General features: G+C 38.6%; 1 protein-coding gene across 1 annotated transcript; it reads left to right on the top strand.

The window, feature by feature from the left end:
* Positions 1-37: 37 nt before the first annotated feature.
* mttp (microsomal triglyceride transfer protein) lies at positions 38-12,630 on the top strand. Its single transcript, XM_030733770.1, has 18 exons — positions 38-301; positions 1,605-1,795; positions 2,016-2,159; positions 4,478-4,585; positions 4,674-4,790; positions 4,878-5,017; positions 5,099-5,249; positions 5,656-5,813; positions 5,911-6,079; positions 6,238-6,345; positions 6,499-6,711; positions 6,802-7,013; positions 7,111-7,208; positions 7,454-7,575; positions 7,672-7,899; positions 9,166-9,290; positions 11,212-11,382; positions 11,485-12,630. The coding sequence occupies exons 1-18, from the start codon at positions 241-243 to the stop codon at positions 11,630-11,632; spliced, it is 2,664 nt and encodes an 887-aa protein (XP_030589630.1). The 5' UTR covers positions 38-240; the 3' UTR covers positions 11,633-12,630.
* Positions 12,631-14,421: the final 1,791 nt, after the last annotated feature.

Below are 14,421 nucleotides of genomic sequence, written 5' to 3'. Positions count from 1 at the left end.
CACATGGCTGCAGCTGCTGAGAGATGTTCCTGTCTAACCTGTGCTGCTGAGGTTAATGATTTGCTGGTTATCTCGTACTTAGTACTTGAGCGTGGAGTTTGGAGTCTGCCCTCCCCTCCGATAAAACTAAGTAGAAGAAGCTTGAAGCTGCTTTGCCTTTCTTTTTTGGCCCTGTGGTGCCACTTCATCCACTGACTCCTCTTTTTTTTCATTCATCTGGCTGCAACGCGAGGACACACAATGCTGACTTTTGTTGTGTTCTTGATTTGCGCAGCCTCCTCCGCCTCAGCTTCTGCTAAAGGTGAGTTGATGCGTTTTTCTGAGGGGACTTTGGGGGTTTTAGAGGGAACAGGAGTTTTTAGCAGTGAGTTATAGTGAAGGGTGATTGCGTTATTCGGGACTAGAAGATAGCTACTTTTTCTCGATTTGGAGTAATGGGTCAAAACTTTGACACTTTGCTGTCGTCTTGAGGCGCCTGCAGAAAAGAGATGTTGGAGAAATTATTGTTGGTCTTTCTAAGTTGTTTATGATTTTCTTGCTTTATGTCTCTGAGACACTGAAACTTTCAAATCCACAAATGAATGAATCCTCCACATTCAATATCAGTGGAGTGGCTTCACATGGTGCTGTGTGGTGAAATCATCAGTTGATAAGAGGTGAAGCAGTAAACCAACAAAAAGCATGTAATATGTACTATTTCTAATGGTGATAGGCTTCAGATCGCTCTGAAAGATCCTTCTAGTTGTGGCCAGTGAACAGATGGATCCACGAACTGATCAAATCAGGGCACAGTGACCAGTGATGAAATCAGGTACTGACACGTCAGTCTGTCTTCCCCGGTGGACTGATGTCATATCTAACTGAAAGGTTGTCACTAATAGAGCCTGGCAGAGAGTTTTATCTTCTCTCACTTGGAACACACCCAGTTAATGACCGCTGATTGAATTATAGCAGCTCTACAAGGGGAGGAATCTCATGACAATTTGTGCATTTATTGTAGTGAATTTGTTACAAAATGTATATGAATAATGTGAATGTTATTTTATTTGGATGCAACTTATAAATGTAGAGATGCAGAGCCTCATAACAGTCCATCTGAACATTCTTATTAAAAACATCGTAAATTACAAGCACAGACTTGCTGTAAATGTTCAGATCCGCTCATTGCTCAGTCTTATTGTCAGTGTTTTAATAATCAGTTTGCTGCATTGACTGTTTTGGACAGTGTCTGAACACCATTTCTTTGTTGGAGTTTGATGACTGAGATTTAAAATGCCATACTAAGCAGAAACCTTTTAAATGAAATAAACTCCCAAAATATGTCTTTGGCTTTTCACAAACCTAACCTATTGTGTTACTGATGTGATTTTCTGATAAACACCCTCAGCTTACCAGCTTACCAGGAAAAATTTGGAGCTTCAACAAGGAATAACAAGGAAAGATTTTCAGTCACTGCTCACAGCTGTATTCTCCTAAAAATAACAAAGACTCGATTGCTGCAGCGATGGATAATAATGATAATAATAATAATAATAACAAATTGCCTGAGCTGAAAGTCTTTTCATAGATGACTCTAGCTTGTTTTGTTTCCTGTATTTCTTCAGGTGCTGCTGCTGCTGGACCCCGGCTGAACAACACCCAGCTGTACAAATTCAGCTACACCACTGAGGTCCTGGTAGACAGAGCCAGGGGGTCAAAAGAGGGCAGTGGTGGCTACAGGATCTCAAGTGATGTGAATGTTAACCTGGTTTGGAGAGATCAGAGCAACAAGGATGACCAGCTGATTCAACTGGCAGTATGTGGACCCAAATATATCCTGAGAGAGAACATGATGTGATTATATTGTACATTTATTTAATGTTAAATCAAGTTAGAACTCTAACTACAAATCCGTTTTAATGAAACTCATACTCAAGCTTGCGTGCTTCTTTCACTGCTAGCTTGTGATATGCTGGCAAGGCAAGCAAAAAAGGATGTCAGGTTTTTGTTGGAATTAATAAATCTCTCTTTAACAGATCTCAAATTTGAGGATAGAGCCTGTGTCTCCCAGATCGGAGAAAAAAAACATCCTACATGGATCCACAACTGAAAGCATTTTGGGGAAAAACAAACTAGCAGCTCTAACAAAACCTTTCTTGGTGCATCTAAAAAATGGAAAGGTAAGAACGTTAATGCTGCCACTGTTATACCTTCAGTCTTAGCCAGTGAACATCAGAGTAGTTTCTGATCTAACAACATCAGCATTTTCTGAATGCCAGTTGTTGTTTTCGTTCTTTCTTTTAAAGGGAAGACATGCTGATATAAGCAGTGATAGAAAGTCAGTAGTGTCCTCGCAGCAGTCGCAGCACTGTTGTTGTCATCAGAGAGTTAATGAGCTTACTTTGATTATGATAAAGTGATGATGCTGGCAGCGGAAATACCAGACAGATGTGCGTGTGTGTATGTGCAAAGGTCAGCTGGTTCAAAGGGTCAATAAATAAATCAGCGAATGACAGAACCTAACTAAAAGACTGACTGTGGGTTGGTGGAGGATCATTCTGGTTGTGAGATGTTTCATTCCTGTTTCCTACTCATGTTGAAGAAACTGCTAGAATGAGTCTGTTTTTGTGGAATTGATTACAGGTGCAGGGCCACAAAAATTAAGATATTCATCATTAAACCACTCTTTATAAGCTGTAGCAAAAAATAGTTATGGCATCATCAGTTTCAAAGCTTTATACTGCTGATGAGCACATTAGTGGTAAAGGTAATGAAGCCTAATGAGACTGGATGAACTTTTGGATTCCCAGTTTGTAAAAAAAAAGAAAAAAAAAAGAAATCTAATCAATTTGCTTCAGCTTTTGATTTGTAATAACTGCTGTCATTTAAAAATTTATTACAATATAATACAATGCAATACACTATAATACAAAGACCTGCAATAAACCCATGACACAGTTTGTTTGAAGCAATGTGTTGTGTTGTGCTGTGAGACAGCAGCATACAAACAAAAAATAGGTTGAAGGGGAAGTAAATTTAAATGGAATAAAATATACAAAAATATATAAATATTGAACATCTAGATAAACTTGCCCAGATAAACAATTTAAAAGGCTAGAAGGAAAAGATAAACCAGAGATACATAAAAATATAAAAATGCTTAGAAAAACTGCCTGTGCAGCATTTACCAGTCAAACTGTAGGACGAATAAACAGTTTGTTGTTTTGTTATCGATGTCAGCCAAATGATTTTTTTTTTCCTTTTAACAATCTGGCATTATTATATTTGCTATTTTTAATATTTTTAATTTTTTTTAAATCTTTTTAATTTTGCTATTTTAAAATATTTAATATTTTATCTTGTCTTTTTTTTTTTACTTATAATATATCTTCTTAAATACTGTTTGAACTTTTGATATGCTTGGACATATTTTTTAATATTTCAGTGTTTTAAGCCTCACACATTTTAGCTAAAATTTCACCTCAGGTCCAGTTTGGAGCAGAGTTTTAAGCGTGTGTGAAATGTGATAGAAGAGTGTCTCCCTTGGTGTTGTTAGTTTATTTTTATCGATGGCAGGCTGTGGCAGGAAAAATACACAGAGTAGCAGTGGAGGGTATATTTATGGTGGTCCTATCTGATATTGTGGTTGAGGGCCACGAATAAATTACATACTGTAAAGGAGACACTGTAGGATGATGTAACTGGCTGATCTCTAAACTCATGACTGAGAGTCAAAGTCCATTATTGAGCCAAACTGAAACCTCATTGGAGAAATTTGTGGTGTGATAATTTAAATATAGGGTCAACCTGATCTGGATCATTTGAAGTCTGTTTACTATAAAGCCTGAGTGACAGAGCTGCATGGTTCAGAATATATTTGAGAGTTTTGTGTGGCACTGCTTGTGTGTATTTGCAACATCAATAATACAGAAGGTGATTTCAAAAGAGCCTTGATTGCTCAGTTTGTTCCTTAAAGAGCTGACATGTTTCATTTTTTTTTTTCAATTGTTTCAACATATTCTACAGTAATATGTTGAACAGTAATATACTGGAAGCCTAAAGTAACCGACTTCCAGTATGTTTGTTTGTGTTGAAAGTACAAGTGTGATGTATGAATATATTTAAAACTAGAATGATTAAAAAATTAAATATATCTTAGCCATTACATTATGTTTGCTTCAGATCTTTTATTAATTGTATTAAATGTATACCAAAGCCCTTCTAGGTTTGATTTTGAGCTGCACTTCAAAGAATAACACTTATGCCTGTATGTAATGCAAATAGTCCCTGATGTCACAACTATGCACACATGTTTCTGTACACAAGTGTGCAAAGGAAAACTGACACCTGTAAATCCATTGTCAGTTGCAGCATGTGCAAAATTGAAGGTTGTTTGCCTCAGTAGCTATTTTAACTGCTGCTGCAGTTTAAGATACATTGTTTGAGAGTGTAAAATTCCGCCCTGACATGTTGATTTCTTTTTACATGTACACTTTAGGCAAAAGCATTTTATTCCTACTGGGCAGAACCCGCAACAGTCAAAAATCTAAAAAGAGGCCTGGCCAGCTTGCTGCAGGTGCAGCTCAATTCCGGGAAGGTCGTAGAGGTAAACTACAAACTAATTCTTATTTCACATTCATTTTAACATATTTTCATGCATGTAACTAATATAAACAAGATATCTCTTTAAACAGAACGATGTGTCTGGGAGGTGTACAGTTGAGTACAAGGCAGTAAAAGGTCAAGTAACAAGAACCAAGAACCTAAAGACATGTAAGACAGAAGAGACTGGATTTACCACTCACAGTAAGGTCAGTCAGCATCCTCAACTCTGAACATGTTAAAATATCAGCTTTTGTGAGTTGCTTATAGATGCTTTGAATTTGTCCCCCACCCAGGTCTTGGGTATGAGTAGGAAGTCCAGTTCTGTTACAGTGTTCACACTCGAAAATGGTTTCATCCGCTCAGCTGTGGCCGAAGAAACACACTCACTGGCTGTCAACGCTCGCAGATCTGTTGCAGCTCAAGTCGTTTCCAGGTAAATGCCTTAATGGTGAATTCATCTGTGCTTCTGTGTTTCATGACTGCACGCTTAAAATTGTACCTCCTTCTTTCCCAGGCAAAGCCTGAAATTGGTTGGTACAGAGGCAGGACCACTGGAGGCTGCTGGGAAAGATGCTGCTGCGGTTGTCAAGTCAATAGATGCCAAACTGGCAGCTGTTGGTATTGTGGCTGAGAAAGTCAAATCCCAGTGTAAAGGCTGTCCAACAGTAAGTAACTGTTTACTACAGGCACCAGATCTTCACTCCCACGCAGCGTTGTCCTGCTAGATGCCATACTTTGATGACATCCTATTCCATGGATACAAATGTAGAAGTTCTTTAAAAATGCTAATTAAAATAACCATAATGAACCTTAATATCTCTTCACATTCATTCTAGCAGGACAGAGAAAGAACTAAGAGCTAATGTTTCCTAACCAGGTGCTCTTTCAGTGCATTTAAATCTCCTTCTGAATATGAAAACTGGGTTCAGGTTGAGCTGTTTTAGTCATTAAAATAAAATAACTCTTAATAGTACAGTCTTGGTAAACAGATACTGTGTATTTTTGTACTTTCATTACTTACTGAAGATGATCTGTGTTCCAATCCCCTCTCCCCTGCGTTCTCTCTCTTAGCTGTTCGAACATTGGCAGGCTGAAAAGAAGCAGCTGGAGCCAGAGAGCCTGTCCAAAGCCAGGGCTCCTCGGAGCTTCCTGGCCCTCATCCAGACCATTAGAAAGGCGCCTAAGGATGAGATCCTCAAAGTGCTGAAGAGTGCCAGCAAGACGTCTCTGTAAGTGAGCTCCTTCCTCCACTTTTTATTTTATTTTTTCGCATCTTATTTCCTCTTTACTGACTGCTCTGTCTTAACTTCTTTCTCCTGATATCAGACCTCAAGTGGTTGATGCTGTAACATCCTCTCAGACCTCTGAATCTCTAGAGGCCATGCTTGAATTCCTTAACTTCACTGATGCCAAAGGTTTGGTTCTGCAGGAGAGGTTTCTCTATGCATGTGGCTTTGCCTCACATCCCAATGAGAGGATGCTCCAGGCCCTGCTGGTGAGTTTCACATTAAAGCAAAGTCTAAGGACGTCTGTCACTTAGTATGCATCATAAGAATCAGGTGGTCTCTAGATAATAATGCAGGATTCACGTGGGATTACCTGCCAGCAGTCAGTGTTTTCACTAATTTGTAATAAAAAGCGCTTTCCTTTCAGGAAATTTCTAAAGGAAAAATTGGCAGTACTGATATCAAAGAATCAGTGGTGATCATTATGGGAGCCCTGGTCCACAAACTCTGTCAGAAAGGAGGCTGCAACTTACCTGTGAGTCATCTAGAAAAGAAGTTACTCTAAATAAAACCCATTGTCTCTTAAGGACCTGAAAATGTACATTATATACTGGAATATATTGGAAAAGCCATCAAAATGAGCAACAGCTGACTGATGATGATTTTCCGCTGTGTGTTTATCCCTCAGACTGTGGAGCAGGTGAAGAAGGTGATATTAAACGGTCCCGACAGCACAACGGTTGAGTCGGAGGTCCAGATGTACCTTTTGGCCCTAAAAAACTCTCTCCTCCCTGAGGCCATTCCTATCTTAACAAAATATGCAGAGTCAGAAGTGGGAGCCTACAGCATCATCGCCCTCACTGGCCTGCAGAGATACGATGCGACTCTCATAACCAGTGAGGTACACGACAGTTTATTTACCGAATGTTACTCTATGGTTAGTTAATTAGACACCAAGATACTTTTCTACCATCTAATCTTTTTTTTTTAGGTCAAACAAACAGTGAACAGGGTTTACCACCAGAATCGACGCATCTATGAGAAAAATGTGAGAGCTGCCGCTGCCGATGTCATCCTCAGTAGCAACCCCACATACATGGAGGTGAAGAATCTGCTTCTGTCCATCGGAAACCTGCCACATGAAATGAACAAGTACATGCTGTCAAAGATCCAGGACATCCTTCGCTTCCAGATGCCTGCCAGGTGTGTTATAGGGAAATAATCTACTGATGCATCAAAGCATTACAGATATATGGATGATATGTTTAAACAAAAGAATTTTCTGCATTTTTTTTTTCAGCAAAGTGCTATGGCAAGCCATGAAGGACATGACTGCCCATAACTATGACCGCTTTGCAAAAGTTGGCTCATCATCTGCATTTTCAGGATTCATGGCGCGTAAGTTAAAAAATAAATAAATAAAATTGAAAAAAAAAACAAAACCACAAAATTTGGTTGAAATATTTATGATTTGAGATAAAATATAAAAAGTGAGTCAGCTTAATTAAAGAAAATATCCATCTTTACCAGTCTTCATTCTCAGTTTTTTTAAGCAAACACAGATACAAGCATGCTAACAGAGCACTTTTAATGCCTTGCTTGTGCTCTTGAATTAGTAATAAGTAAAAGTCTGCTCCCTGCAGAGGCTGCTGATGTGACCTCCACATACAGTTTGGACATCCTGTATTCAGGCTCTGGGATCCTGAGAAGAAGCAACATGAATATTTTCGGTGCTAGTAACGGAGCAACGCTGCATGGATTACAGGTAAACCAACAGTGATTACAAACTTAGCGAGTATCATGAAAATCACTGAATTTTCTACATAGACTGAGACATGAAATGTGAATATTTCTCTTCCAGGTTGCGATCGAGGCCCAGGGTCTGGAGTCTCTGATTGCTGCCACACCTGATGAGGGGGAGGAAGACCTGGAGTCATTTGCTGGGATGTCGGCTTTGCTTTTTGACATACAGCTGCGACCTGTCACCTTCTTCAAGGGCTACAGTGACCTCATGTCCAAAATGTTCTCTATGACTGGAGACCCCATAAATGTAGTGAAGGGTCTCATCCTGCTATCAGATCATTCTGAGGTAAGCCACTGCATTAAGATCATTAATCAGGTCATTAATAAGGTCATTAATCAACTGCACAGTGTTAGATTTGCAGATTACAGTGCACTCTCTTCAAGGTCACATTGAGGAAAAACAGCACTGATCAAAAAAAGATACATGTGTACACTGTAAAGTCACAAGTGCCTTGATTGTCGCTACATCATGTTGCCACGTGGATGACTGAGAGTGCAATAAGTAGACTTTGACACTGGAGACGGAGACTGAGGAGACTGAACGCTGAAGTCAAACTTAAAGTAAATGTTTAGGAACCGTAGAGGACGCAGGGCTGAAAAAGCTCACATGAGTCATGCTGGGCTCAGATGCAATTGGTCAGTATGTGTACACAGACAGAGAGAGCAAAGGATCACAGTTAATAACTCCAGCTGTTGAGGGGAGTGATGCCAATGTGAATAGGTCTAAATGTGTAAAGCTGATACAAGGATGTGGCATTTTTACTGTGACTACTTTAAAAGCAATGCTTTTTATTTTACTTTAATATCTTTTCTAAGGATAAGGTTTGTGTTATTTTATGCTTTTTTTGGGCCCGGTGGTGCTCTGCTGGTGTCGACTTTTTGGTGGAGATACATGGAATTGGTTCTGACTGCACTCGGTCAGAGGAAAAGGGTTATTCCCTGTCTGTGACTGTAGCCCCGCGCTCTGTTGGGGCTATTTTCAGTCATAGATTAATTTATGTTTTGTCAGCTAGTTTGGATAGTAAAAGTGATTCATTTTTAGTTTTGGTCTTTTCATTTGACGGTAAAAAGAACAGCCTATATTTAATAGCATTTGCTGGTTTTTTTTTTTTTATGATGCAAAAAGAGAGATTCTTTTTTTGTCTTATTACAGGCTTATATATGTTTGGGTTTTTTTTTTTTTTAGCACCATCTGTGGGATATATAATAGGCCACATGTGTTGGGTAGACTGATACTCATGACTGATTATGTTTGTCAGACTGTGATGAAGACTTAGTGATGATATGCATTGGTCTGTTTTTTGCATACTATACACAAAGACTAAATGTGATATAAAGTGAAAACTAGAAGACACAGCTGCTTGTTTTTTAGGATTCATTTTCACATGTTTACATTACTGAATATCTAGAAAGACTTATTATATTTTCATGCCCCATTAAGGAGAACTTGTCATATCAATTATCAGAATGGGACTTTCCTTCCTTCTTTTTTTTCATATACTATCTTAATTAGCATCCATTGTGTGATTTGTTCCTATTTGCTGTCCTGCAGGTCATCGAGCTGCAGTCTGGTCTGAAGGCAAGTGCAGAGTTTCAAGGAGGGCTAGCCATTGACATTTCTGGAGGCATGGAGATCAGTCTGTGGTACAGAGAGTCCAAGACCAGCGTCAATAACAGGTACAGCCTCAAAACAATGAAATAAACAACTTTCCCAGTGGCATAAAAACAGGTCAAAGCGCCTTTGAAAGGCAGTTCTTAGAAAACAATCTCTGAACGTCGATTCTAAACCACATCACTCGACTGCAAATAGATTTATGTTGATGTTGGACTTATGTGAACTTTAGAAGGTCTATAAGTGTTGCCTGATTCATTTGTTCCATCGGCACTTTGGACACGCTCCAGTATTGTGCTTCACTCCTGTCACACTTGTAGGTTTGTGTGGATGTGACATCAGGTCTGTCTGGTTCTCTATTTTAAAAACATTACAGTCAATGCAAAATGGTAACTACACGTCACTGGGTTGGTATCAGTTAGCTCTCGGCATCCGGTGATGAAACAGAGGGTAAAGAGTAATGCTACAGATTTTTAACATTCCTGTGGAAGAAAGCGCTCCACATCAAATCTCAACAGCTTGTGTCTAGAATATCCCAGAACTGTTTAACTAATTCATTAAACACTGAGAAACATTAAAAAGTAAAGCTTCAGTGAGATGCAATTAGGAAAGGTAACGAATATTTCAGTATTTTAGTCAAGGCAGATTCGGTCAATTTATTGTTATTTAGAGAATGAGAATATACAATAGTCAACATTCAAATAAATGTTGATGTAGCTGAGTGAGCCAAAAGGCTCGTTGTCATCAGCTGTCTTTGTCTGATGTTGGAAACAGTGTTTCAGTTTGTAGACCGTTGTTGGGGGTCACATCTTGGAGCTGGACTTCATGATTATTTGTGGGCAGGGGAATGGCAGAGGCAGGTGAATGGATTGCCATAGTTGCACCTCTTCTACTCTGATAATAGACTGTCAGGCTATCTATAGAAGCAGAACAAACCACATTGGCATTTCACCATGTCTCCATGAGCAAACTTACAGCAAGCTTACTTTTCCTTCTGGTTGGTGAAATGATTTATAATGTCTTATAAGTCAAGTCTACAGAATGTGCTAATTACTGATTGGCTACATTTTAAAAATGTACTTTCATAATAATTAAAAAAAAATCTTAAATTTGAGTTTATCAGGTGAAAGACATTTCAGAAGTTCATGTCACAGATTAATAACACAAATCCATTACTCAAATGCAATACACTTCAGACAATCATGTGCAATGCATCATAATATCTTTGTAACTGAAGATGAAAAAATACCAGTAGTATTCACTGGTCCCATCAAATAGCCACACTTAGACTCAGCAATACTCACAGGCAGGGGAGCCTTTAAAAGCATTAGAAGCAAAAAATAAACAAGCAAACATAGGAGGAGCAACCAAACCAAGTTTACATGGAATCAGAGGATTGTCCGTGCTTTATTATACACCCAGTTTGTTCTTTTTTTTTTTTATTTACTTGCCAAATGAAGATGTTTTGGCAAAAATTAAACTGATTACTTGACACATATCTCCCATCATCTCTGTAAGGCAAGAGTGTGGAAGTTCTTTAACTGATGGTTAACTTCTATTCACTTCACCCTCATTCATTTGATAAAGCCCACCAAGATACAGGCTTAAATTAACTGCATGTATGCCACCAGTGTGTTGATAACATATTAAAAGAAGAAGCAGATCATATCTTTAATCTTATATTTAATTATTTATCATCTCTCACCAGAGTTCACTCCAGGAAGGATAACTCCTTGTTTTTGTTGAGTGGTTTTTCTTTTTGTCATTAGGCTTGTTTAAACAGAATCATGTAATCCACTTGCAGTAGGAGTGAGTGGAGTCAGGTGGGGCCCCCTTGAGGAGGTCAGGCCTCTCATACTGTCATTGCAAACTTTTCACATTGCAACTATTTGCCTGCCTTGCCTGGTGGCAAGCATCACCTTTGGGTATAATATATTTTAATGTTGCTATTTTGTCTCAAACCTGATTTTTCACACTTGTTTTCAGGGGAGCATTAGTGGTCACTGGCAATGTTACTGTGGACATGGACTTTTTGAGAGTGGGTATGGAGGTCAGCTTCGAAACAGAGGCATCCCTGGACTTCATCACCACTGTCCAGTTCTCAGAATACCCTTTCCTGGTGTGCATGCAGATGGACAAAACTACCTTCCCAGTCAGGTAAAAAAAAAGACAAAAAAAAAAAAAAGTAAATGACTTGCTGCTATATTTGAATCATCTCCTATATTGCTCAGTTTTTTATTTGTAATGTTCTTCCTTCAGTGAATATCTGACCAAGTATGAGAGCCTGCCATCGGGGAAGAATGTCGTGTCACGCAAGGGCAGAAAGTCGCTCGTTCCCGGCTCCGAATTCCCTCTTCACCAGGAAAACTCTAACATGTGCAAGCGGGTTTTCGACTCCAACTGGTAGAAAAGATACCATCAGCCATCCAAATGTCCACGTGCTTTATTGCATTAAAGGACAGCTGTCACACTTCTGCCAAAGCAGGTTGTGAAAAAGCAGTGAAAGACCGTAAGATAGAAAAGTGGTGCATTTTTTTTTTAAAACAACACATGCAATGTTTACATTCCTGTGAGTATTTAAGTCATTTTAATTCAACCTTTTGTTTCCAATCAGGGATTCTTTCTTCGTGTTTTTATGGATTTATTTGCAAATGTATTTATGATGGGCACATACAAGATGTATGTTTTATATGATGTGAAATACTCAGCATGAACAGTGCCACTGTAAACTTCCCCAACACAGTTACAGTAAAGAGGAACATGTAAATATTACACTTCAGACAGCAGTTTAACTCATGAATAGAAGTGCTCCTTTCTCTCGCCATTCCTTTTTTTTTTCTCTTTTTATTAAATGTATTTTGAGGAGGAGGAATTTATCGTTTTACATCACTGGATAACACACTTGAAATAACGTCAGGGTAATGCTATCAATTAATTCAGTGTTTTATAATCTTGTTGAAGATTTAAGTTTCTCCTACAAAGTTAACAGGCTTGTTAATCTTGCCTTTACTTTGCAAAATATCAGATGAAAATTGAATCCACAAAAGTGAATCCATCAACATAATTTATTATTTTTCTACATGACTATAATTGCTGTTTGTCTAAAAATGTTTGGGTAGTGAATGACTGAACTTGTTTCCATATTTAGGAAACAGATTGGTTGACACTAAGTGTGCACTGAAAATATGTTTTTTATGCTTTTTGAGTCAGCTTAGAATATAGATTCAGTGTAACTAATTTACATAATGCACAACATTTCTAATCCTCTGTTGTGCCCATGCTCCACCAATTCTACAAGTAAACATCACTATATTTGTCTACTTACCCCATAAAAGCAACTGAATGTATGCATGTACAGTGCAGCTCGAATGTTTTAGAGACAAAAATAAACTCAGGACGCTTCTAGATATGATTTTATCTTTTTATTTCTTGCTTAAGTTCATGCAAAGTAAAGCAAACAGAAATCAAGTAGAGACCATGTTGATGGAGTATCACACCTTTGTTTGAATTTGGCTTTCATTGTGATCTTCATCACACACCTGCAAAGTTTAGTGATGATGTCAAGTTGAAAGCAGTAAAATGTTACTGCAACTGGTTCACAAATCGACTTCTGCCACCTGCACGTGTTTGGCAGGTATGTAGTTCCAGGTATCTTGGACAACTAGCGACAGTTGTGTGGATTTAGGTAACCATTTGTCTCTTTATGATATTCAAGATTGATTCAAAATTAAATCCTGTGCTCTTTTGCAGCTGTAACATCTGCTGGACTACCAGTTTTATGTTTGCTGCAGAATAAATCTCCTCTGTTGGTACTGCATGACAGATAAAAATCCAACTCACTTAAGCTTTTTGTTAAGTCTGACAAAGACCCTCAACTGACATCACCTACTTATCTTTGCTAAAAGGCTATGCTAAGGCTGAACTTGCATTAAAACATCTGAGCTCAATATCGACTATTCTTTAGTATTTTCTCTCATCAGTCTCATTATTACAAACGTGGAATGCAACACATCCCCAGGTGTTGTTACAGATTAAATTAACACAGTCTATTAATGTTGTAGATGGGCAGGACTGATAGTGTTTGCTGCCTAGTGCCATTAGCCAGAGCCACTAGCAACTATCTCAATGATAACAGGCAGCTAATGTGAGTAACTGCTAATAGATAAATGGCTAATGTTAACATGTGTGCTAGCCAGGTTACCATTATAACTGTTTAATGCTTAAATTTTGTTGAAATGAGAGCTTTTCTGACCTTCATAAAGACTGGGGTCTCAGTAATTAAGATGCTTTGCAAAGTTTTACTGTTCACGTGTTCAGTTTATGGTGAGGGGAGGAGCTGGTTCCAGATGCTGCATCAGGAGGCCAAGACACCAGTATTGTTGGTATCAATATAGCTGCAAATGAGAATCCAAACTGATAGTAATTTTTAGTGCCATTTACAATTTAAGTATCTTTTTTTTTTTTGACAGCCTACATATGCTGCCAACAGCACCGACGGTACTGAAAAGAAAAAAAAAAGTACCACCTTAAGGTGCCGTAAGCATTGGTTTTTGTGACATCGCTTCTGGGCTTTTTAGACAAACCTGCAGAAATGGCTTAATGAATGACTATTTAGTCCTAGACTGAAAAAAGTCTCAACAAATAGTGGAAGGATTAGCATGAAAATTAAATTAAATTTTATTTATATAGTGAAAGAGCTTTATTTGTCACATACATATACATGCAGTGAGATTCATTCTCTGCATTTAACCCATCACACACATGGAGTATGTAGTACACACAACACAGCATGGAGCAGGGGGCAGCCAAGGGGCGCCCGGGGAGCAACCTGGGGGGGTGGGCTTGCTCAGGGACCCACAGTGATGCCAGCCCGAGGATTTGAACCAGGGTCCTCTCAGTGATGAACCCTCTTCTTCTCCCCTAGGCCACCACTCCCTATAGCACCAAATCACAACACCTCAACACACTCTATACTGGAAGGTAAAGACCATACAGTTCACCAAAATTGGTTCAATTGTTCACAGTCTTAGGAAGATGGCTTCTAAGTGATGGTCCCATGACTTTCCCACTATTACCATGTGGTTCACATTCAGATATTGCTATGATATCTGGCAAAGACATACACACCTCTATCAGGATGAACAGTTGATAACTGTAGCTCTTGAATTTTCAGCTTATATAGCTAACAACTAAACT

Source organism: Archocentrus centrarchus, chromosome 1 (genome assembly GCF_007364275.1).
Source record: "Archocentrus centrarchus isolate MPI-CPG fArcCen1 chromosome 1, fArcCen1, whole genome shotgun sequence".
In the NCBI taxonomy this organism is placed as follows: Eukaryota; Metazoa; Chordata; class Actinopteri; order Cichliformes; family Cichlidae; genus Archocentrus; species Archocentrus centrarchus.
Note: the sequence above shows the minus strand (reverse complement) of the source record. Positions and strands in the feature narration are given on the sequence as shown.